The sequence below is a fragment of the Glycine max genome, chromosome 8 (assembly GCF_000004515.6).
Source record: "Glycine max cultivar Williams 82 chromosome 8, Glycine_max_v4.0, whole genome shotgun sequence".
In the NCBI taxonomy this organism is placed as follows: domain Eukaryota; kingdom Viridiplantae; phylum Streptophyta; class Magnoliopsida; order Fabales; family Fabaceae; genus Glycine; species Glycine max.
The window spans coordinates 42485849-42508219 of record NC_038244.2 but is presented as its reverse complement, the minus strand read 5'-3'; the positions used below and the strand labels follow the sequence as shown (position 1 = coordinate 42508219).

The 22371-nt window shown below is 37.9% G+C and overlaps 1 protein-coding gene and 1 pseudogene across 4 annotated transcripts; both read right to left on the bottom strand.

Moving 5' to 3' along the window:
* Window positions 1-652: 652 nt before the first annotated feature.
* On the bottom strand, window positions 653-1678 carry LOC100788890 (spermidine hydroxycinnamoyl transferase-like; annotated as a pseudogene).
* Window positions 653-22344, bottom strand: LOC100778212 (actin-related protein 2/3 complex subunit 1B). 4 transcript variants are annotated; one of them, XM_041004747.1, is made up of 15 exons: window positions 22153-22344; window positions 19939-20024; window positions 18637-18713; window positions 18412-18506; window positions 8438-8507; window positions 6136-6244; window positions 5654-5727; window positions 5528-5570; window positions 5093-5174; window positions 4743-4831; window positions 4549-4634; window positions 4269-4332; window positions 2422-2528; window positions 2128-2183; window positions 653-2015 (listed from the first exon to the last, which is right to left on the bottom strand). In XM_041004747.1, the coding sequence occupies exons 1-15, from the start codon at window positions 22220-22222 to the stop codon at window positions 1954-1956; spliced, it is 1170 nt and encodes a 389-aa protein (XP_040860681.1). In that variant the 5' UTR covers window positions 22223-22344; the 3' UTR covers window positions 653-1953. The 4 variants fall into 4 exon arrangements, with proteins under 4 accessions (XP_040860681.1, XP_003532112.1, XP_040860679.1 ...); XM_003532064.5 differs by having other exon boundaries at window positions 6175-6244; window positions 22153-22341; XM_041004745.1 differs by lacking the exon at window positions 18637-18713 and having other exon boundaries at window positions 22153-22311.
* Between the last annotated feature and the right edge of the window lie 27 nt (window positions 22345-22371).

Here is a 22371-nt window from a genome sequence, read left to right as displayed (position 1 = left end):
TCTCTACATTTACAAAGCAAAACATAACTGCAACATCGATCATTGAGAGGATGAGGAACTTCCTTAGCAAGATTTTAGTTTACTACTATCCTCTAGCTGACAGATTGAGCTTGATAAAAAGTGGTCGAATGAAAGTGGATTGTGTTGATAATATAAACGAATTCTAAAGAAAGCGATCACACGCAAAAACAAAAATTTAATAAGATTCGATAAAGTTACTGTGTTTTCTTATTCATCAATAATGGAATTACATAAGAATATATAATTTCAGTTACTCATTCTTGAGGTCTAAGCAACACAGTAAATTTTAATAGTCTCTATGGTGCACTTTATGATAGATATTCGCATGTCCTATTTTCAAGGATATTAAACAATTCTAAATTTTAAGCAATATATGAACCACGTTGTTTGTAGTAGGCCCCGCATGAGAATTAAGAGGCTATGTTATTAACAGTTTGGTTTTAGTTCACCAAACTATTTTTCTTAGCAGTTTAGTTTTATACGAATGAACTTAAAAAACAATTCCAGTTTAGCTTTTATAAAACATTTCATTCATTTTTTTTATATTTTAATTCAATTTTGTTTTAAAGCAGTTTGATTTAAAATAGATGTTTGACACCCCAAAATCAAAGTATAGGAAAGAAACACATAATTATTCAGCATTTTCCCTCATGGATCAGTCTGCAATAACCACGAATTACAATTTACAACCTTGATGTAAATACATCCTCATAGAAGAATTTCTTAAAGAGATGCATATGTGCTATCTGGAAATACATTATCACAATCACAGAACCATCATTTTCTGGACTTCAAATAATAACCCCCCTATCAAACAGACACACATATCCCATAACAACATAATCAGGCTTTCCCCACCCAAAATCTGCTTCATAAAGTGGAATGCTCATCCAGCTTGTGATTTGAAGATTCGGATTCCCTGCAAATGGTGCATTCCTACGTTCTCCTTGTCCCGAGAATAAAGCCTTTATGCAATCCAATTGCTCCTCACCTAATACAATATCTAACTGTGACCTTATGTACTCATTTGTAAGCATTTCAATTGCTTCTCTTACTTTTTGGGCAGCATAGCTCAATGATTTTGATAAGATATCTCCAACACAACATTCGGGTGTAACTGTTGCTGCCAAAGCATTCCCAAAGTAAGTCCTAGGAAGAGGTGGAATTTGTCTGCTGCGAATATCACTGTTGAACCGAACTAGGGTTGGTTGTTTCTCATCAAGTTCACGAGCCTTAGATGCACATCTCCATATATGAGCAGCAATAGCTTCAAATCTACTATAAGGTCTTACTCTTGACCCTTCTTTCATGGGTTGGTCATTGGCCTTCTTTTTGAGCTTCCCCACTTGTCCTTGTGTTAGTTTCAGTAATACAACACATGTCTTCTTGTTTTGCTTAGCAGTGCTATCAGAACTTCCTAGTTTGAGTGGTAGTGGCTTCAGTTCTAGGTGATCAAAGCATGGTGCTGATGGAGAATGTTGTCGTATGACTCATATGAATCAAGTTAATCCGTATGTTTAAATTATACTTTCGTATCAAGTTCATCTGTACAAACCATACGGATCAACCACAAACTCGCGTATCTTCAACGTAGGGTAATTTTGGAATTAACAAAAAATATTGTGTGCACAAGCAATAGAGCTGATGCACCTAGCATCACCCGAATATTATTGGTTACTAGTATATATGTTTTCCCGAGAGTCATTGCATGGAAAACAACCACAAAAAATATAGAAAAGGAGAATACGTTAACATCTAGTTACAGTTTATAAATCTAGGGGCTGATGATATCTGACACTTTCAAGCCTTGATTATAATGATTAGAGATCACTTCAATCCCTCATAACCAAATTAGTTTACAAGGTATAATGCTGCATGAGACAATCAGCTTCAGACACTTTACCACGAAGATGTGACAATTTACTGATGACCTTATAATTCCAACAGGTCTTGCTCGTTTTCCAAATCCCATACAACAATTCTTCCATCCAATCCTGTGGATTCAACGAGTAGGCATTAGCAAAAGCAGCCTACTTGAAACTAGCAAAGAACATTATCAGCACAAAAAATAACAAAAATTCAGTTGAACGACCACCCTCCACTAACCTGATGTACTGAAACGCCTTACCAATGTGCCATGATCCCCAAGAGGCATAATACAACTACAGGCCCAAAAATCAGCAAGTCATTAGCAGTTTATATGAACTTTAAGTTGCCTGAATCCCACTGTTAATGGAATCCATCCATTGTGTTGCACGTAGGAGCATAATAAATTGAACAGAACAATGGAAACCACTAACATATTGTTGAATTGAAAAAACTAAGCATTTTACAAAGAAAATATGTAACATAGCCGTTCACATTTTGAGAAAATATGGAGGTCATGAAGGAGATATATACTTTATACAGTTTTCGTGAACAGTTCCACGAGTTCTTGAAGTTTCAACTGCATCATTGCTCACTCCATGCTTTGATTGGCCATAAAACTTTCCAAATGCTTCAGAGAACTGATTAAAAGACAGAATTTGACAAATGAAGGAAAGTGTAAGCCTCCAGTTAATAACATAAAGAGGAATACTACATGACATAGCTGTACCAACAACTAATGACCTTGTGCCAACCTATCTAAAGCTTGATTTATCTGTCAAATTTCATATTACTGTATGAGTTTTAGATAATAAGAAAATATACTTGATTGCATTTTTTTGTCTAATGTGCAATTTGTCGCTCGCTAATTTTTTGTTCCCAAGCCTCAAAAAAGGGAGGGCTATGTTAGACTGTCGACAAATCAACATAAAACTTTTCAAAACCCCAAATATAGACCACTCACGACAGGTTATGTGTGCTAATGCTAGGTTGTTACCCAAAAGTAACACATTGTGTTGTTTGAGTATAGTATTAAATGAGTTTGAGTAGATACATGAGGAGAAGATGACAGAAAAGCAGTTAAGATGGCTTGGAAATGGGCAAAAAAGGTCCGTGGAGGCACTGATGGAGAAAGTAGATCACATTGGTTTTAGCCCTATGAAATAGCATCGAGAAATCAAAAAGAACATTGGAAGGAATAAATAAAAGAGATTTCATGATGAATATTATTGAGAATTTGGTTTTTACCAAACCTAATGGACTTGTGGGATTCATGTAGCTGACCTTACCTAATGGAATAAGGCTATTGTTGTTGTATTTAGTCCCTCTATTATAATTGCTACACTCAAATTCTTCTATCACTTTCTCTTTACTTAAAACCCTTAAATCCTTGTTTTTCACTTGAATAATTAGAGGTCTTGGACGAATTTGAGATAGAAAATTATTTAAAAGGAACAGAAAGTCAAAATTTTGGTTGAAATTTGAAATATTTTGTAGTGTGTGAGCTTAATATATTGAAAAGGGAAAATCTAGGATTTTTTTAACTTGGGGTGTGAGCTTAATAAATCCACGTAAAGAATCAGCATTATTTCATTGGACTACAGTTCTGAATTAAGATTAATGTCGATAATCTGTTAAGGCTTGTTTTAGAGCCTAGACAATGCTAACCACCAATTGAATCATGCTATGTCATATGTGCTACTGAAGATCAGAAAAAGTTTATCATAGTCCTTTTGACAATATGAGGTAGCTAGGCAGGTGTACGGGTGCTTTAGTCAATGATGGATCAGTTTATTTTCTATTGGACAATTTCTTTAGAACCAGTGATTTTGCTTTTACAAGATTAAAAAGGAAAAGTGATATGGAAACCTTAAAGCTATCTTCTGTTACAATTTACAATAACTACATTGTAATGTTCTAATTTTCAGCAGTAACTTAACCCTTCCATTTTAGAGGATTTATATCCTCTTCTAATTGTACCTTCCCATTTTCCATAAAATAAAATTTCATTTTCTTTAAAAAAATCTCAACTATATATTCTTATCCATGTATCATAGTAACTTTTTTTAATAGTTTGTGGGGTTCAGCTAAATGTTGTCACAACAAGAGTATCTTCATTAGACATCAAAATGGAAGTTATGGTCCCCTTGAGCTAACAGCATTACTTTTCCCTGACATTTCTCTTTGATCTTTCTAATTTGTCAAATCAAATGTGTTAAGGACATAGGAGGATCAGGAATTCTCTCTATATCAAGCTAGCCATGCTACAACTCCATCAGTATTTCAATGTTAGACATCAAGATTAATAATTGATTTCCAGCTGGAGATTCATGTTTCTCATGGCTCAATATTAAAGAATCTTTTGCAAGAAATTCAGTTACCTGTGAGCCATATCTTGATCCAGAAGATACTGCTTTCCGTTCTCCCAAATATCTGACAAAACTCCTAGAGAAAAAACACATCAAAAGAGAAGGGAAAATAAATGAGGAACCAAAATAATCACTTTTCTTCCATCTAGAAAGATAATTAAAAGTATCATTATTTAAAGATGAAAAGGCTCAATAATTCTAGCTCTACTAGTAGAAAGATTGCACACAAATTGGCCAAGTCACGTTGATAAGGCCAATCTAGGAAAACAGAAACATCTGAATTTGCACGTACCAAATTCCCCTTTCATCTGCGGCAAAAACCATTGGGTTACAATCAAATCCCACACCTATCACGTTTCTCTCAGAGGCAAATAATACCTGAAAATGTCATACAATGATCCACCAGTTCCAAAAAATATCAGTAAATTATCCGAGAAAAGGCCATGGGAAACTAAAAAAGGTTAGACAGAGTGGATGCTGACCCACATCATGGAGCGGCAAATCACGGAACACAACATTTTGGGCCAAAGGAGAAGGACCAACATCATCGACAAAATATATCATAGAATTATGACCTGTATAATATCAACAAATACAGTTGGTCACAAGTAAAAGACACAATAAATACAATGATTTCAAAAGCTCCCGTGATTTCAAGAAGTAAGATAAATAAACCAAATCTTTTGTGCACCATGAAAACCATACCAGCATGTTTATCTTAAATAATTCTTGACATCATAAAGAAGAAAAAATAAAAAATAAAAAAAAGCATTTAGCTTGCAGCCATAATCTAAGCCAACCAAGTGTAAACCAGCCAGAGGAGAGAATTTTCTCACCTACATACGCTAGAGTATTGCCACTTGGTGACCACTTGACTCCGAATGTCCAAGACGATGAGAGATCAAGCTGAACAATCAGCTGTTAGACAAGAAAGGTATTATAAGCAGATGCTACACTTATCCAGCAGGTGTTTTCATGTTATTTCTCTATTTTCTGCTGTTCTTTAGGAGATGGAGGAACAATTGTTAGCAAGAAAACTACTTAGAAACCACTATTCAGTTTGTGATTATAATCTTATACAAATCAATTCTTTTAGCCACATTCAGTCATTGATCAATATGCTAAATACTGCTGAAATATAAAAAATCAAGACATCAAGACCTTGACAAAGTTTTTTTTTTAAAATAATATCAGTTTCAACTTTACAATCAAAAACAGGTGAATAATATATCCATAAACAGGCTCTATTGCAATATGAATTAAAATAGAACCTCTCCAAATTTTGAATCTGATGAAGTACCCTTTTTCGAATCCCTGTGCCAAGTCAACATTTAAACTTGAATGATATAAAAATAAACGGAAAAAGTCAGCCCCATTCAGAGTTGCTTTTATCATACTTTGCATCAACGCCTTTTATAAAAGTGGAGAATACTCGGCATTTCCCATCTGTGGATGTTGTAGCAAGAAGAATCTGCGGTTAAAAGAAAAACAAAATAAAAACAAAGATGTGCATAGGGGTTTTTAAATCAAATAACAAATATATTTCAAAACACAATTATCTAAGATTTGATTCTGAAAATAAAATAATTTAACAGACCAAGACATTATCTGGGTGAAACAATAGAGGACACAATAGAAAACAGAGGATAAATAAATATTGTATATTTAAAATATTGATGATTACAAATAAATCATAATAGTAATCTACAAATATATCCATATAAAAAAATGATTTCAGAGAATTTTTCAACAAACCAAGCAAGTGCAACCTAACCTAGAGATGACTTGGTATACAAGAAAGGCTTTTAATAACTACTATAAAATAATAAAGAACACTTGGAATATATATCTCTATATATGTATTTGCATATGTATGTACGCATGCATGCATGTATGTATGTGAGAAAGTCAGGTTAACATTATCAGGATGCCAAGAAACACTTGTCACGGAAGAATCATGTCTTTTCCTGATAAGTTTGCTGACCCACCTGCAAAAAAGATACAATACATAAAATAATCAATGAATAAGAAAAGAAGTTTGAAATTTTAATGTTCCAATTACATTATCAACTATGGGTATCCATGGTAAGGTTGGGTTTGGGATTTTTTGGACCCAACTTGCTCATGAAAGCAGTAGATTGGACTGGGTCAAGTTAAGGTTAGGCTGTTAGGGAAATACTTTTTTTCCTTCAACCTGATCCAACCAACCCACTCATGAGTGAACTCATGGGTCTGTCATATATAATAAAAAAAAATTTACATGCTAATTGCTAAATTCATTACATAAAACAACTCTAAATAAAGTCAACATAAATCCCAAGTTCACTAGAAAGTAGCATACCCCATCAATTTGAATTATTAAATATTATCAAGGCTAACATCTATGAACGCGTTAAGAACATGAACCAGATCAAAGACACCTGTCATTTGGGGGGAGAGTGACACTCATAAATTCAGTGCTAACATCTATTCCTATTTATTTTTTCTCATTTTTCAGGGTGCCCAAAAAAGTGGTGAACAAGTTAACAAGGTTGCAGAGGAATTTTCTATGGGGGGGAGTGTCGGAGCAAAACAAAATAGCTTGGATCCGGTGGGAAACGGTGTGCTTGCCAAAAGAAGATGGAGGTTTGGGGGTCAAAGATATTAGCTCGTTTAATTTATCTTTGTTGGGAAAATGGAAATGGAAGCTTTTTCAGAATCAGGGGGAGTTGTGGGTCAGGGTAATAGAATCAAAGTATGGCGGGTGGAGGAATTTGAGTGAAGCAAGGTCAGCCAATAATGAATCTACATGGTGGAGGGACTTGAAGATTGTAGATCAGCATCCTCAACAGGGTCAATTGCTAAATAATTCGATAGCGTGGAAGGTTGGACGTGGGGATAAATTTAAATTTTGGGAGGACACTTGGTTAGGGGAAGATAACAGATTACTAGAGAAATACCCTAGGCTCTATAGTATATCTGTTCAGCAAAATTATTTCATTCAGCAAATGGGAGAATTCAAAGATTCAGGGTGGGAATGGGACTTCAAATGGCGGAGACCGTTGTTCGACAATGAGATAGATATGGCAGTATCATTTCTACAAGAACTTGAGGGGAACAGAATTCGGTCCCACAGGGCTGACCAGTGGGTTTGGGTGGCAGATTCTAGTGGCCAATATACGGTTAGGAGTGCCTACAATGTGCTTAGAGAGGACTTATTACAGGAGGACCAGGACGGAGAGTTCAAGGAGCTATGGAAGGTGAAGGTTCCATCTAAAGTAATTGTGTTTGCATGGAGGTTACTCAAAGATAGGCTACCAACAAGAGACAATTTGAGGAGAAAGCATGTGGAGCTACAAGATTTTATGTGCCCTTTCTGCAGAACAATAGAGGAGAGTGCAGGTCATTTGTTTTTTCACTGCAGCAAAGTGTTTCCTATATGGTGTGAAATGCTGTCCTGGGTAAATCTGGTGGGTGTCTTTCCACATCACCCAAGACATCATTTTCTTCAGCACATATATGGAGCATTTGAAGGAATACAGCTGGACAGATGGAAGGGGTGGTGGCTAGCATTAACATGGACTATTTGGAAGCACAGAAATAGTATAGTTTTCTCCAATTCTGCCTTCAACGCAAATAAAGTGGTGGATGATGCAGTATTTCTGTTATGGACTTGGCTCAAAAATTTTGAGAAGGATTTCACAACCCACTATAATCAGTGGTCATCAAATCTATCTGAAGGATTCTTCCGCAGAAGAGGATTTGAATCTAGGTTCAATAATTGTATTAGTCTTATAATATGAAACTTATTCTGGTCTGCAACCAAATTGTTATGGTGCTGAACTAGACTAGAATCTTAGCTTGTAATTCTAGTACCTCTGGTACTTTGCTAATATATATATACTTATTTTGGCTGATCAAAAAAAAAAAAAGAACATGAACCAGATATTCCAGTAATAGAAGATATATATTGTGGGGCACTAGATGCCTTGTGAACCAGTTAAAACAATCCTTCACATGTTAGATTATTTGACTCAACATGCTATTGTCTAAACTCTAAACACACCTTTAAACAGCCAAGTCTGAAACTACAGTCTAAGCAGATCTAAGGTGAATCTAGAATACAAAAACTAGACATAACCATTATATTGCCAGGATGCAAATGAACTTAGGAAATCAAGTACAAGGAAACACTGACAGACCAGTTGTTCTCCTGCTCATAGTAGCATATACAAACAGTTTTGGCTCCACTTCCCACTGCAAATTTGTTTTCTGCCAAAACAGAATTTGGAAATGCATCAGAGCTATATAACTTTTAACAACAATTTCACAAAATAATTAACAAAAAATATTTAGCCAATTATTCTGGAAAAACCAAAATAAGAAAAAGGATATTACAAAGAAGGAGCAAGCACCTGAGTAGGGAAGGGCAAAAGTGGCCCAGTGGATGATCAAACCTCCAATATGGTAAAAATTTGACAAATAAAAAATTGCACCAGAAATGCATGACAAGGGAATAACTAGAGTTAGCTTATGATAGCCTCTTAGCCATCATAACATCTTCCAACACAGGCCCTAAGTGTAATCCAACAGTAGAGGGTGAGGAAGGAAGGAGAGATTTCACTCCTACACATTTGCTTTAAATTCTGAGATGACTCAGACACCAAAAATATGCATGTCTAGTTCTAGAAGGCAGACACAACTCATAACTTTCGGATTAATTATTTGCCCTTCATAAATTTTCGTGAATATATAATCGTATCCTCACTTAATATAGGAGCATATTTACTTGATAGACTGATTTTCCTTCTTCTATGTATAGAATTAACTTCAGTCTATTATACTGCTATAGTTAACTGACTAGAGTCAGTTGACAGTTACATCTGTGTAACTGCCTATATAAACTGAGGTGTAACCTTTTTCTCATTGGGTTGAATAATACTTCACTTCACCTCAATTCTGTAAGTGATATTTTCTCTCTCTCTCTCAGATTTCTATATGGTATCATAGAGCTCTGTTTTCGATCTTCATGGCTTCCGCTTCTGCTCCTCCTCCTCCTCCTCCGCCAGGGAACGGTGGCTCTCTGCTAGGTTCTTCGGCGGTTACCACTGCGAAGGAGTTTTTGCACTCCATTTCACAAAACCTTACCAATTCCAATTATCTCCTTTGGTGTCAGCAGGTTGAACCTGTTCTCAAAGGACATCATCTTTTTCATCTTCTCACTCAACTGCAAATTCCGCCTGAACATCTCACCATTGCCGATCGTGATGCTGGTGTTGAGTTTTTGCTTTGGGAGCAACAGGATCAGCTCCTTCTGTTGTGGCTTGAATCCACTATTTCTGCCGCAGGGCTTCCGCGGCTTGTCAGTTGCAAAACTGTGTGCCATCTTTGGGACAAGCTTCACATGCACTTTCACTCTATTGTTCGTGCGAAAAAGCAGCAACTCCGCAATGATTTACGTACATTTTTCTGAACAATAGTTCTATTTCTGACTATTTGTTTCAAATTCAAACAATTATTGATTCTCTCTCGTTGATTGACGAGCATGTGTCTGAATCCGATCATGTTGACATCGTTCTTGATGGTTTACCAGATGAGTTTGAGTCGCTCATCACTTCTGTGAGTGGCAAGTTTGAGTCGCTGTCTATTGATGAAGTTGCGACTCTCCTATTGGTTCATGAGACTCAAATCGCTCACAAGAAACCACAAGCCTCATCCGTTGCTTCGATTAATCTTGCAGAAGGAGCAAAACCTAATTTTAGCCCCAATTTAGTGCACCAGGATTCTCATCCTTAAGCTTATGTTGCTCAAGGTTCTGGCTCATCATCGTATTCTGGCACGAACTATAATAATCCCAATGGTGGAAATAGGTACGTTAACGCCAGGGCTGGCCATGGTGACGGTGGCAGCAGCAGCCAGAATTTTAATCGCGGTGGTCACAATGGTGGCCACAGAAGAGGTCGATTTGCTTATATCCAGTGCCAAATTTGCCATAAATATGGTCATGAGGCTTCTTACTGTCATCATAGGCACAATGATGATTATGTTCCTACTCAGCCTATGGATTATCCCAGTCAGTATCCTGATCAGAATCAATCTCAGACCTCTCTGTTAACTCCAATCAGAACCAGTTCAGAATCAGAACACTAATTCCCATCAGACACAGCAATCCCATCAGTCTCAGTACAATCAGTACCCTCAAAACACTAATTTTCCTCAAGCCAATCTGACAAGTGTTCCTCCAGTCCCTTCTTCAAGTTGGTATCTTGATTCAGGGGCCTCTCACCATGTCACAAATGTTTCTCAGAATATTCATCAAACCATTCCCTTTGAAGGACCAGATCAAATTGCAATTGGTAACGGTCAAGGTTTAAATATCAACTCTTCAGGTTTATCCTCCTTCTCATCTCCTTTTAATCCCAAAATTCGCTTGTTCTTCATAAACTCCTGTTTGTTCCTCCCATTACCAAAAATTTAATCAGTGTCAATCAATTCTGTAGGGATAATTCTGTATTTTTTGAGTTTCATTCTGAATTCTGTTTGGTCAAATTTACTTGGCTTTATTTGTTGAGAAATAAATCTGAGACTCTTGATCTGTTCAAACAGTTTCAAATTTTAGTTAAAACTCAAATTAATTTACCTATAAAAGCTGTTCAGTCTGACTGGAGGGAGAGTATAGGCCCTTTACTAAATTTCTTGCAGAACTTGGTGTGCAACACAGATTGATTTGTCCCCACACTCATCATCAGAATGGAGTTGTCGAAAGAAAGCACAGACACATAGTTGAAACTGCCCTAACTATGTTATCTCAAGCCTCTATGCCTCTTGAATACTGGGACCATACTGTTCCTTCTGTTGTGTATCTTATCAATCGCCTTCCATCATCCTCTATTAATCAAGACATGCCTTATCAGCGATTGTACAACAGACTCCCAGATTATAAGTTCTTGAAAGTGTTTGGATGTGCTTGTTATCCTCCTTTACGACCCTACAATCAGAATAAACCTCAACCGAGGTCTCAGGAGTGCCTTTTTGTAGGTTATTCTCTCTCACACAAGGGTTACAAGTGCATGGCTGAAGATGGAAGGATGTATATTTCAAAGGATGTGATATTTGATGAGTTGACCTTTCCTTTTCCTAGGCTGTTTGGAGAACCAGACTCAATATCCTCAACTACTGCTGTTGTTTCTTCCTCTCAACAAACCTTAACAGTTCTGTCTACACTTCCAACAGGAGTCACTCCTCCCACTCTTGACAACCCTACTCCTGCAGAAAAAGAGGTTAATGATTCCTCACCAGCTATTTCAACTTCAGTGGGAGCAATTTCTGTTTCAGATTCTGACTCTCAGCCAGCTCCAGCAGCAGCACCCACTGTAGCAGCTCCCACTCCAGCAGTTCTTGTCAGACCTAATAACACTCATCCTATGTGCACTCGAGCCAAGGTTGGTGTAGTTAAACCCAGGTTGCAGCCTACTCTTCTTTTAGCTCATGCTGAGCCCAGATCTACAAAGTCTGCTCTTTCTAATCCAACATGGCTGGCAGCTATGAAAACTGAGTATGAGGCCTTGATGAAAAACGGTACTTGGTCTCTCACTGCTCTTCCTTCCAATAGGTCCCTTGTGGGTTGCAAATGGGTTTTTCGAGTCAAAGAAAATCCTGATGGCACTGTAAGTAAATACAAAGCCAGACTAGTGGCTAAAGGCTTTCACCAGCAACCTGGTTTTGACTACAATGGGACATTTTCTCCTGTAGTCAAACCAGTTATTGTCAGAATTCTTCTTTCTCTTGCTGTCACTCACAAGTGGAGTCTTCAGCAGTTAGATGTCAATAATGTTTTTCTCAATTTGTTCTTGAAGAGGATATCTACATGAGTCAGCCCCCTGGATTTGAAGACTCCAACAAACAGCTTGTGTGTAAGTTGCACAAGGCAATTTATGGTCCCAAACAAGCTCCTAGAGCTTGGTTTGATAAACTAAAGGCCACTCATCTTCGGTTTCAGTTCAGGTCCAGCAAGTGTGATCCCTCCCTTTTTGTTTACACTGATTCCAAAAATACTGTTATCTACATGCTTGTGTGTGTAGATGACATTATTGTCATCGGGAACAATCCTATATTCATCAAGTCCTTTAGTCACCAAACTCAACACTGAGTTCTCACTCAAAGACCTGGGGAATCTTGACTATTTTCTGGGAATTGAAGTCAGACCTCAGCCCAATGGTGCTCTTATTCTGACTCAGTCTAAGTACATTAGAGATTTATTGGGAAAAACAAAAATGGATGAGGCCAATCCTATTTCTTCTCCAATGGCTGGAGGCTGCAAGTTGACTAAGTCAGGGTATGAGCCTTTCCCTGACCCCACTCTATACAGGTCTATTGTGGGAGCCTTGCAGTATGCCACCATCACTCGACCTGAAATCAGTTTCTTTGTTAACAAAGTCTGCTAGTACATGTCAGATCCATCAGAACACCATTGGGCAGCAGTAAAACGAATTCTCAGGTATCTACCTGGTACTGTCAACTTTGGTTTGAAGTTTCTCCCTCCCTCTACTGGTTCACCTTTACAGTTCATGCTTACTGTGATGCTCACTGGGCATCTGATCCTGACGACAGAAGGTCAACTTCTGGTGCAGCCATCTTCTTTGGCTCAAATTTAGTTTCTTGGTGGTCAAAGAAACAGTCTGTTGTTGCAAAGTCCAGTACAGAGGCTGAATATCGCAGTCTAGCCTTAGCCACAGCAGAAGTCACATGGATTAGGTCACTGCTGTCTGAACTGCACATCACTCTCCAGTCATCTTTTGTGACAATCTGAGCACTGTTGCTCTTGCTCACAATCCTGTTATGCACTCTCTAACCAAGCATATGGAACTGGATCTATTCTTTGTAAGAGAAAAAGTTTTGGAGAAGCAACTTCAAGTGGTTCATGTTCCTGCTATTGGTCAAAAGGCTGATATTTTGACAAAGGCTTTGACTTCTTCCAACTTTTCTACTTACAGATCCAAGCTCAGTGGCTGAAAATTTCACTTCCAACCTCTCATGAGCTTGCGGGGGGGTATAGGAGTATATTTACTCGATAGACTGATTTTCCTTCTTCTATGTATAGAATTAACACTTGAAACTAAAGGAGTGAAAAATACCCTCCTTTCCCTCTTAGCTTTTTTTTTAAATTCAAAAGGTTACATATATATAAAATACAATAGAGAGAGAAGGGCAATGACAGTGACAACTCACTGCTGCCCTTCTGAACAAGCTTACCAACTAAGCTACCAAATGTAGATACAAATACAAAAACATTCAACACTCCCGCTCAAGCTGGAGCATATAAATCATAAGCACCAAGCTTAGAACATATAGCCTGAATTCTGGGTCTTCTTAAGGCCGCTGGCTGATCATTTGAACCAATAAGCTCAGTGACAATCTCCTTGGACAGAATCTTCTCTCGAATGAAATGACAATCAATCTCTATGTGCTTAGTCCTTTCATGAAAAATTGGGTTTGAGACAATATGAAGAGCAGTCTGATTATCACAATACAACTTCATTTGCAACTCTTCACAAAACCTCAATTCCTGCAGAAATTGTTTAATCCACATGAGCTCACAAGTAACCATAGTCATAGATCAATATTCAGCTTCTGCACTGGACCGAGCGACAACTGTCTGTTTCTTGCTTTTCCAAGAAATAAGATTTCCTCCAATGAAGACACAATAGTCTGATGTAGACCTTCTATCCATGGGACAGCCAGTCCAATCAACATCACAATATCCCGATAGTTGGGTATTACCCCTGTCTTCATACAACAACCCTTGACCAAGAGCCTTTTAACATATCTCAGAATACGCATGACAACATTCCAATGGTCCAGATGAGGATTCTGCATAAATTGGCTAACCACTCCCACAGCAAAGGAGATATCAAGTCTGGTAATGGTAAGGTAAATGAGTTTTCCCACAAGTCTCCAATTTCTCTCGGGGTCAGGATAAACTTTCCTTTGATCTGCCATGAGCTTCAGATTCAGATCCATAGGGCTCTCAACAGGTCTACAATTCTACACACCTGTTTCTTCTAAAATATCAAGAGCATACTTCCTCTGAGAGATCACCACACCATCTCCTGATTGAGTCACTTCAATGCCAAGGAAATACTTCAAAGAATCCAGATCTTTGGTCTGGAAATGACTGAATAAGTGCTCTTTTAGCTGGGTGATCTTAGTAGTATCATTCCCTGTAATCACTATATCATCAACATAGACCATTAGATAAACACATTTTCCAGGAGATGTATGACAATAAAATACAGAATGATCAGCTTCACTCCGTTTCAGCCCAAACATTTGAACAACATGACTAAATTTATCAAACCAAGCACGAGGAGATTGTTTCAACCCATAGAAAGATCGGTGAAGCTTACTCACAAGACCATACTCCCCCTGAGCAACAAATCCAGGAGGTTGCTCCATATAAATATCCTCCTCAAGATCACCGTGGAGGAAGGCATTTTTAATATCAAGCTGATAGAGGGGCCAGTGACGAATAGCAGCCATAGCAAGAAACAGATGAACAGTGGTGAGTTTGGCTACAGGAGAGAAAGTATCACAATAATCAATGCCATATACCTGCGTATAGCCCTTAGCCACCAAGCGAGCCTTAAGCCGATCAACCTTACCATTGGGCCCAACTTTAACAGTGTAGACCCATCTACAACCCACAGTGGTCTTACCAAGAGAAAGAGGAACAAGCTCCCAAGTACCATTATTTTCAAGGGCTTGCATCTCATCAATCATAGCCTGTCGCCAGCCAGGATGATCAAGTGCCTCACGGACAGTGGAAGGAATAGTAAGGGAGGACAATGAGAAAACAAAGGAACTGTATGAAGGAGACAAATGGTGATAACTTAAGAAATTATAAATAGGATGAGGATTACGAGTAGAGCGAGTACCTTTCCTGATGGCAATGGGCCAATGTGAGTCAGAATGAGAAGAAGAAGTGGAAGGATCCATGAGTGGAGGACTGGTTAAAGAAGAACGAGAGTCACGAGGAGAAGCTTCAGGTACTGGAAATCCAATCTGTGTTGTCCTGGGTTGATCTGTAATCAAAGGTGAAGATACAATTTCAGGTGAATTTGGTGAGGAGGATGGAACAACACTGACATTTTGGTTTGAGTCATCTAGAGGACAAGGAGAAGGAATAGGAAGGACTTCCTGGAGAGACGAAGAATGGTCTACGGAGGGTGAGAAGAAGGGTGTGTCTTCAAAGAAGGTTACATCTGCAGACATGTAGTATCGTCTCATGGTTGGAGAATAACATTTGTAACCTTTTTGAAGACGAGAATAACGCAAGAAGACACATTTGACTGACCTAGCAGAGAGTTTGTCTAAACCAGGAGACAAACCATGGACAAAACAGGTACAACCAAACACTTTAGGAGAGACATGAAATAGTAGATCATGAGGAAAGACAATTGAGTGAGGGATTTGATTTTCAAGAGAAGAAAAGGGCATCCTATAGATTAGGAAACAAGCAGTAAGCACTGCATCTCCCCAATGGTGTGTAGGAACATTTGAATTTAGCATTAGGGAACGTGCAGTTTCAAGAAGATGACGATTTTTCCTTTCTGCTATGCCATTTTGTTGTGGTGTGTGAGGACATGTAGACTGATGTAGAATACCTTTGGAAGACAAAAAATAAGAAAGGTCATGAGAGAAATATTCTTTAGCATTGTCGCTCCTGAAAATTTTAATTGTTTTTCCAAATTGATTCTCAATCTCATTGTAGAATAACACGAATATAGACAAAAGTTCAGATCTGTCTTTCATTAAATAAACCCAAGTACATCTGGAGAATTCATCAATGAAGGTTACAAAATATCGAAAACCAAACTTGGTCCCCAAATATCAAAATGAATGGTAGAGAAAGCTGAGTTACATCTTTGTACAGTTTGAGGAAATGACGACCTGACATGTTTTCCTAGTTGACAAGACTCACAATCTAAGACTCGAAGATTCTTGAGACTAGGAACCATCATCTTCAGTTTTGGTAAACTTGGGTGACCTAGACGATCATGCAAAGGTTTGGGCTTTGAGATTGCAAAACAAGCCCTAGGTGGACTGGATTCCAAGTAGTAAAGTCCTCGTGATTCATGTCCTTCTCCAATCAGTCGCCCCGTCCCATGTTCTTGAATAACAAACGAATTAGCAGTAAAGGTTACTGAACAATTTAACGAACGAGTTAACTGACTTAATGAAATTAGATTATAGGGACACTGAGGAATGAATAACACAGAATTCAATTTCAGAGAAGGAGATAAAGAAACTTGACCACTTCCTTGAGACGCAACCTTTGAACCATTGGTTACAGTAACAAGGTGAGGAATTTTTGGAAAAGAGAAGGATGAAAAGGAGGACTTATTACCAGAAATATGATCAGAGGCACCTGAGTCGAGTATCCAAGGACTAGAACCTTCAATGGATTGAGAGATACAAGCTGTTGAAAAACATGGTACAGATGAGGCTTGAGCTTGGTTGCTGGGTTTCTCGGATTTAAGCTTCAAATACTCCTGATACTCCTCATCAGAAAATCTAGACTCTATCTTCTCTGATCTAGAGACCTGTGCGACCTTGTCGGGAAACCCATGCAACGAATAACAATTCTCTTGGGTGTGACCCATCCTCTTGCAATAAGTGCAATGAGGACGTCCACCCCTTCCACTGCGACCTCCTCTGTTGTTGCAGTTGCCTCCTCTTCCTCGAGACGCGACCATGGCTAACGTCTCCACACCATCGACAGGATTCTCATCCTTCAATAAATGAGGCACGCGGAGAAGTCTAGTGATGAGGGAATCCATAGATGGAACTTGGTCCCCAGCAAGTACTTGATCACAAACATGATCAAAGTCTGAATGTAGGCTCCTCAGAATAAGGACCATGTAGAACTTGTCAAGTTTCCTGTTCACTTCTTCCAATGAATCAGCTACAAGGAACTTTCTCAGCTCTTCCACGGCAGCCCGAGCCTTACCCACATGAGCGATCATGTCATGACTAGTTTGCTTGAGGGTTGTAACCTTCATGGTTGCGTCAAACAGACTTTGAATATCATTGGCAAAAATTTCCTGGGCCTTCTTCCAAAAAGAACGACACGTTTTAAAGGACCTAAGAATTTCCAAAATATCTGGCTCAACTGACTGCCATAATACAGCGCAGAGCTGATAGTCAAGCTTCTCCCATTCAGGTCTCTTGTCATTTGGAACGGAATCGGAAGCTTTCTCCAAGTGGTCATGATGTCCTTGACCGAGAAACCAAAGTTCCACGGAAGCAGCCACAAGGGATAATTCTTCCAGTTCAGCTTAGCAGTAGTGATGGTCGGAGTCCCGGAGAAGGAGAAAATAGGTCCAGAGGCAGCCATTTTGACCCACAAGATGAAACCCTAAAGGGGTAAAAAGGAGAGAAGAGAGGGGTGATACGTTCCAGGCGAAAAAACTCGAAACTGAGGGCTGGAATAGACTCAGAAGAGGCCAACGAACAGAATGGTGGCGGCACGGCACAGTTCCGATGACAGCACGGCGGCGCGTGGGCTTCACGCGCCGGAGGACGCGCATGAGAAAGGCGGCGCGTGGCAGCTCCTTTGGAGGCGCGACTTCTAGGGGTAAGTCACGCTTTTCGAGGCGATCCTAATCCTGGTCTCGCCGGAGAAAACTGGCCGGAGATGGCCGCAGCGGACGGCGGCGGACGAACCCGCTCTGATGCCAACTTGAAACTGAAGGAGTGAAAAATACCCTCCTTTCCCTCTTAGCTTTTTTTCAAAATTCAAAAGGTTACATATATATAAAATACAATAGAGAGAGAAGGGCAATGACAATGACAACTCACTGCTGCCCTTCTGAACAAGCTTACCAACTAAGCTACCAAATGTAGATAAAAATACAAAAACATTCAACATTAACTTCAGTCTATTGTACTGCTGTAGTTAATTGACTAGAGTCAGTTGACAGTAGAGTTAGTTGACAGTTACATCTGTGTAACTGCCTATATAAACTGAGGTGTAACCTTTTTCTCATTGGATTGAATAATATTTCACTTCACCTCAATTCTGTTAGTGATATTCTCTCTCTCTCTCTCTGAGATTTCTATACTTAAGAAGAGAATAATATAGGAAGGAACTGAAACATGACCAGATGCTTCATACCTTTTGGACTCCATTCAACACAAAGGGCAGCACGGTTTAGTCTAAGGATAACAAGAGTTGGCACCCATTCTGATCCTTCAAGGTTCCAGACATATCTACAAAGACCAAATGGTTTGTAACTTAATTTGTTATTATGTATTGTGTATATATAAAAGAAGATGATGCTAAAAAGTCACCAAGACCTAGGGTGATAAGTCTAATGTTCTAAATCATGCAGGCACTCACGAATTCCGATCATGGGATGCAGTAACTATTCTATTTGATCTTGCACTCCAGTCTATCCCAGAAATTACCTGGTCATGCTGAGAAATAAGCCAAGAAATTACTTAGAAACTATTCACGAAGTCTCCAACCAAATTAGTTAATCCATTATATAGAAAAATGGAATGAATCAATATATTATTGGCATCAAGGTTGTCCAAGTGCATGTTTACTCATAGGATCTGACAATCCTATGATTATTTATTTATTTCGATAAGCAAAGAATTGTTTAAGATACAAAGCAAAAATGAATATTTTGATATTTATTTATTGACTTGATACAAAGCACCGAGATACATGTATAAATAGATACAAGGCACAAGAGAAAAAAGGAAAGAATTATCCTGAATCTAGAAGGGAAAAACCTGATATACTATGATCTAGAAAAACTTCTTCAAATACAAAAAATATACATCCATAATAACTATTGGAAAAAACCCAAGTCTCACATCAGGAGATAAGGCCAAGATAGAATATATAAGTGAGGGACAACCCTCACCCAATGAGCTAGCTACATTTTGGGGTTGAGTTAGGCTCAAACTCACATTCTAAGAATAGCAAATAAATCAGAACATAACCTATGACAATCACCCATAATCTCACATAATCGAAACATCTCCAACATTAACACAAAGGAACTTATGGGGATCCTTTGGGGCAAATCCAATCTCTGCCAAAAATACAAAAGAAATTATTCCATAGAAAAGAGATTGCAGAGCAATCCAAAAAAAAAAATTAGAAGCATTTTTCAGAAATCAGTTTTGTTGAATTAGTAGACTTCGGTATATGGTGAAAGTATGAAAAATGAGAGAAATTCCAAATACGGAGAACAATGGAAATAGGTTAATTTATGTATTTTGAACTAAATTAAAAACTAGGTAAGCTTCACATAAGTGTATTATATAGGCAGTTGACTCAACTAACTATAACAAACACATTAACTGAATATAACAAACAAAGCCCAATGCAACTTCAGTGATTGATCAGATGAGTACATGAGTTCATGGACAAAGAATCAAATGCTACTGGACTCAGATAGTTCATAAAACAGTATGATATACACTAAAAATATAAGTATAACTTATTGCCAAAAAAATTGCATTCATTCTTACTGCCTGCCCAATCACTTCTGACAATCTAAATTAACTTTATAAGCACCAAAAAGACCAGTTTTGAATATCTTCTACTGTGACCACATCCAGAGGCAAGAGTAAGAATTAATAACATTCTTTTAATTGAGAAACAAGAGAAATACTAGCAGAGTACCTTTTGAAGAACATACACCTTTTCCCATTTGTCTTCAACCAACCTATAGATGTGCACTTCATTATTGTTTGGGCATAAAGCAACCACTACAGAAGGAGAAAAATATATTATAATATTTGAAGAATTAAGAAAAGCAGCAATAACATGACATAAAGACAATAAAAATAAAAAAGAATTATTATTGTAAGCCAGCCCCATAAACTGTACCTTTTATCTTGAGTATGTAAAATGATACATGAAATGTTCAAATGTTAGCCCATCATATTCATAAACCAGCAAAACTCCCAAAGATGATGTTAGTAATTTAAAATAAAATAAAACAAAACAATCAAAGACATCCAAATTATTTCCACTGTTAGATGAGCTTTACAACAATTATGTCTAGAGGCAAAATCATCAATTTGGTCCAAAACAACAACTTAAAATAAATTTCCTAGTATTAACACGTGGCCAACAAGCAACTAAATATCAGAAAGTATTCAAACTATAATTTTTGCTAATTGAAATCATACTTCCAAGTTCAAACATGCTTTGATTACACATTTCAGGAACATGTCAATCTTGGATAGTAGCACAAAGTGGACGACCCCAAAAATGCTATAGTGGGATAGTAGATAACATAGTTAATAATTTATATTATACACATAAGTACTCAAAAATAAAAAATAAAAATATTCAAATCAAATACATTCATAATTAATAAGTCACAGTCAAAAGAATAGGGCAGTAGTGGGTTGAGTAACAGAACAGCGGGTGATCAAGGTCAACAGAGTGTGAGCGGATGGGCTGCATAGAAGTGCATTGAGGTAGCAAGAGACTCCGGAGACCAGAAATACTGCCAGCAATCAGAGGGCTTGAGCTCATGAGGGTGGAGAGAAAGCCATAGGCTTGCTTAAAACAATAATGACTGGAAAGGAACAAAGATGAGTTTTCAATAATAGGTTACAAAAAGTCAGAAAATGGAGCAAAATGGGTTTTTACGCTCCATGTGTATTAGCAGTGAGAATGGCGGCGATTTTGGCTGCAAATTGCAATGCGACACACATGATGTTAAAGTGCTTCACAAACTGAAATTCATTGCAGCTGGAGGCCTGGTGGGGCTATCATGCTGGTATAGTCCACGATCAAATCAATAACAATATTCATGAATCACATTTGATTTAGTCAAGGAAAAAAATGATATCTAAGGCCAATATACATGGCAAAAGCTCCATCTAGGTTTCATAGATTTTCAATAAATGTCATTCATTTAAAAGGAGGAAAAAAGTGGAGTTGGGGGCAATAAAATGGAAAGAAATAAAGAAAAACCATGAGATATATAACAATTGAATAACACCTACATAATTAATGAAGGCCTTGGTTTTAAATTGCAGTCATGGTTGCGGTTATATTGCGAGAAAATGCAGCTAATGCGGCTACAATTGCGGTTGTGGAACGCTATTTAAAACCATGATGAAGGCCTTCATTCCTTCTCGTTGAGCTAGATATGTTTGGATGTATGAGATAGAAATGGAAGGGAAGGTTTTAAGTAAAGCCTCCTCTTGTTTGGGAGTTTTGTAAAATTAAGGAAATAGGAAGAGGGTTTATCACGTGAACCTCCAAAACTCCCCCTTTATAAACATTTTTTAAGGCACACTAATTTGGAGGATTTCAAACATCCAAACAAAGGGAACAAAACTTATTAATCAACCTCCTAACTTCTCCCCTTCCCTTCTTGTCCGAAAATTTCACAATGCACAAAACACATATGCATTGTTATCCTACGCTCTTCTTCAATACATCCTAGACTATAGTTTACAATAATATAATCACTTCTATTTTCCCCCCTTAGATAATCACATTCTCCCACAATTACAAAACAGACTAGTTTGTACAAAATTCAAATCAAATTCAAAACAGAAACGAAATTACTCAAACAGATTATCTAAACAATCAAACAAGTTACACATCATTCCTAGACGATTAAACACACCAACATCAACAATATTCCAAGTATTAAGGATCCAATCAAAATCGCATCTACAAAAGCGAAAAACCTCCACAATCCATCAATGAACAAAAAAAAGTACAATATTGAAACCACCGTCGAATCGGATTTCCTAAAACTCGTAAAAGAAAAAAGAAAAAAGTGAAAGGCCTGTTCTATTCTCTCTGGAAACAGTAAAATTTTCTCGGATTCCAAACGAAAAAAGACGAGAGAGAGAGAGTAATCACTGGATTGGTCAGGGCTCCAAGCGTGGCAAGTGATGCATTGCGCGAATTGATGAACCGCCATCACCGCCATTTTCTTCTTGAACGGAACAGAGTGAGATCTGGTGAACGGTTGGGTGTGCAAAAGAGACTGAGACAACAACAACAAACACTGTTGAGTGCATGGCGTGGCGTGTCGTGTCAAGGAGACCAAATTTAGTATGTTTTTTTTTAATCATATTA

Excerpts from the sequence above, each read along its gene's own strand:
- LOC100778212 (XM_041004747.1), bottom strand. The coding sequence starts at position 22,222 with ATGGCGGTGATGGCGGTTCATCAATTCGCGCAATGCATCACTTGCCAC. Across the intron at positions 4,635-4,742 it reads GTGATTTGCCGCTCCATGAT|GTATTATTTGCCTCTGAGAG; the intron begins GTGGGTCAGCAT and ends TGACATTTTCAG. Across the intron at positions 4,333-4,548 it reads GCAGATGAAAGGGGAATTTG|GAGTTTTGTCAGATATTTGG; the intron begins GTACGTGCAAAT and ends TTTTTTCTCTAG.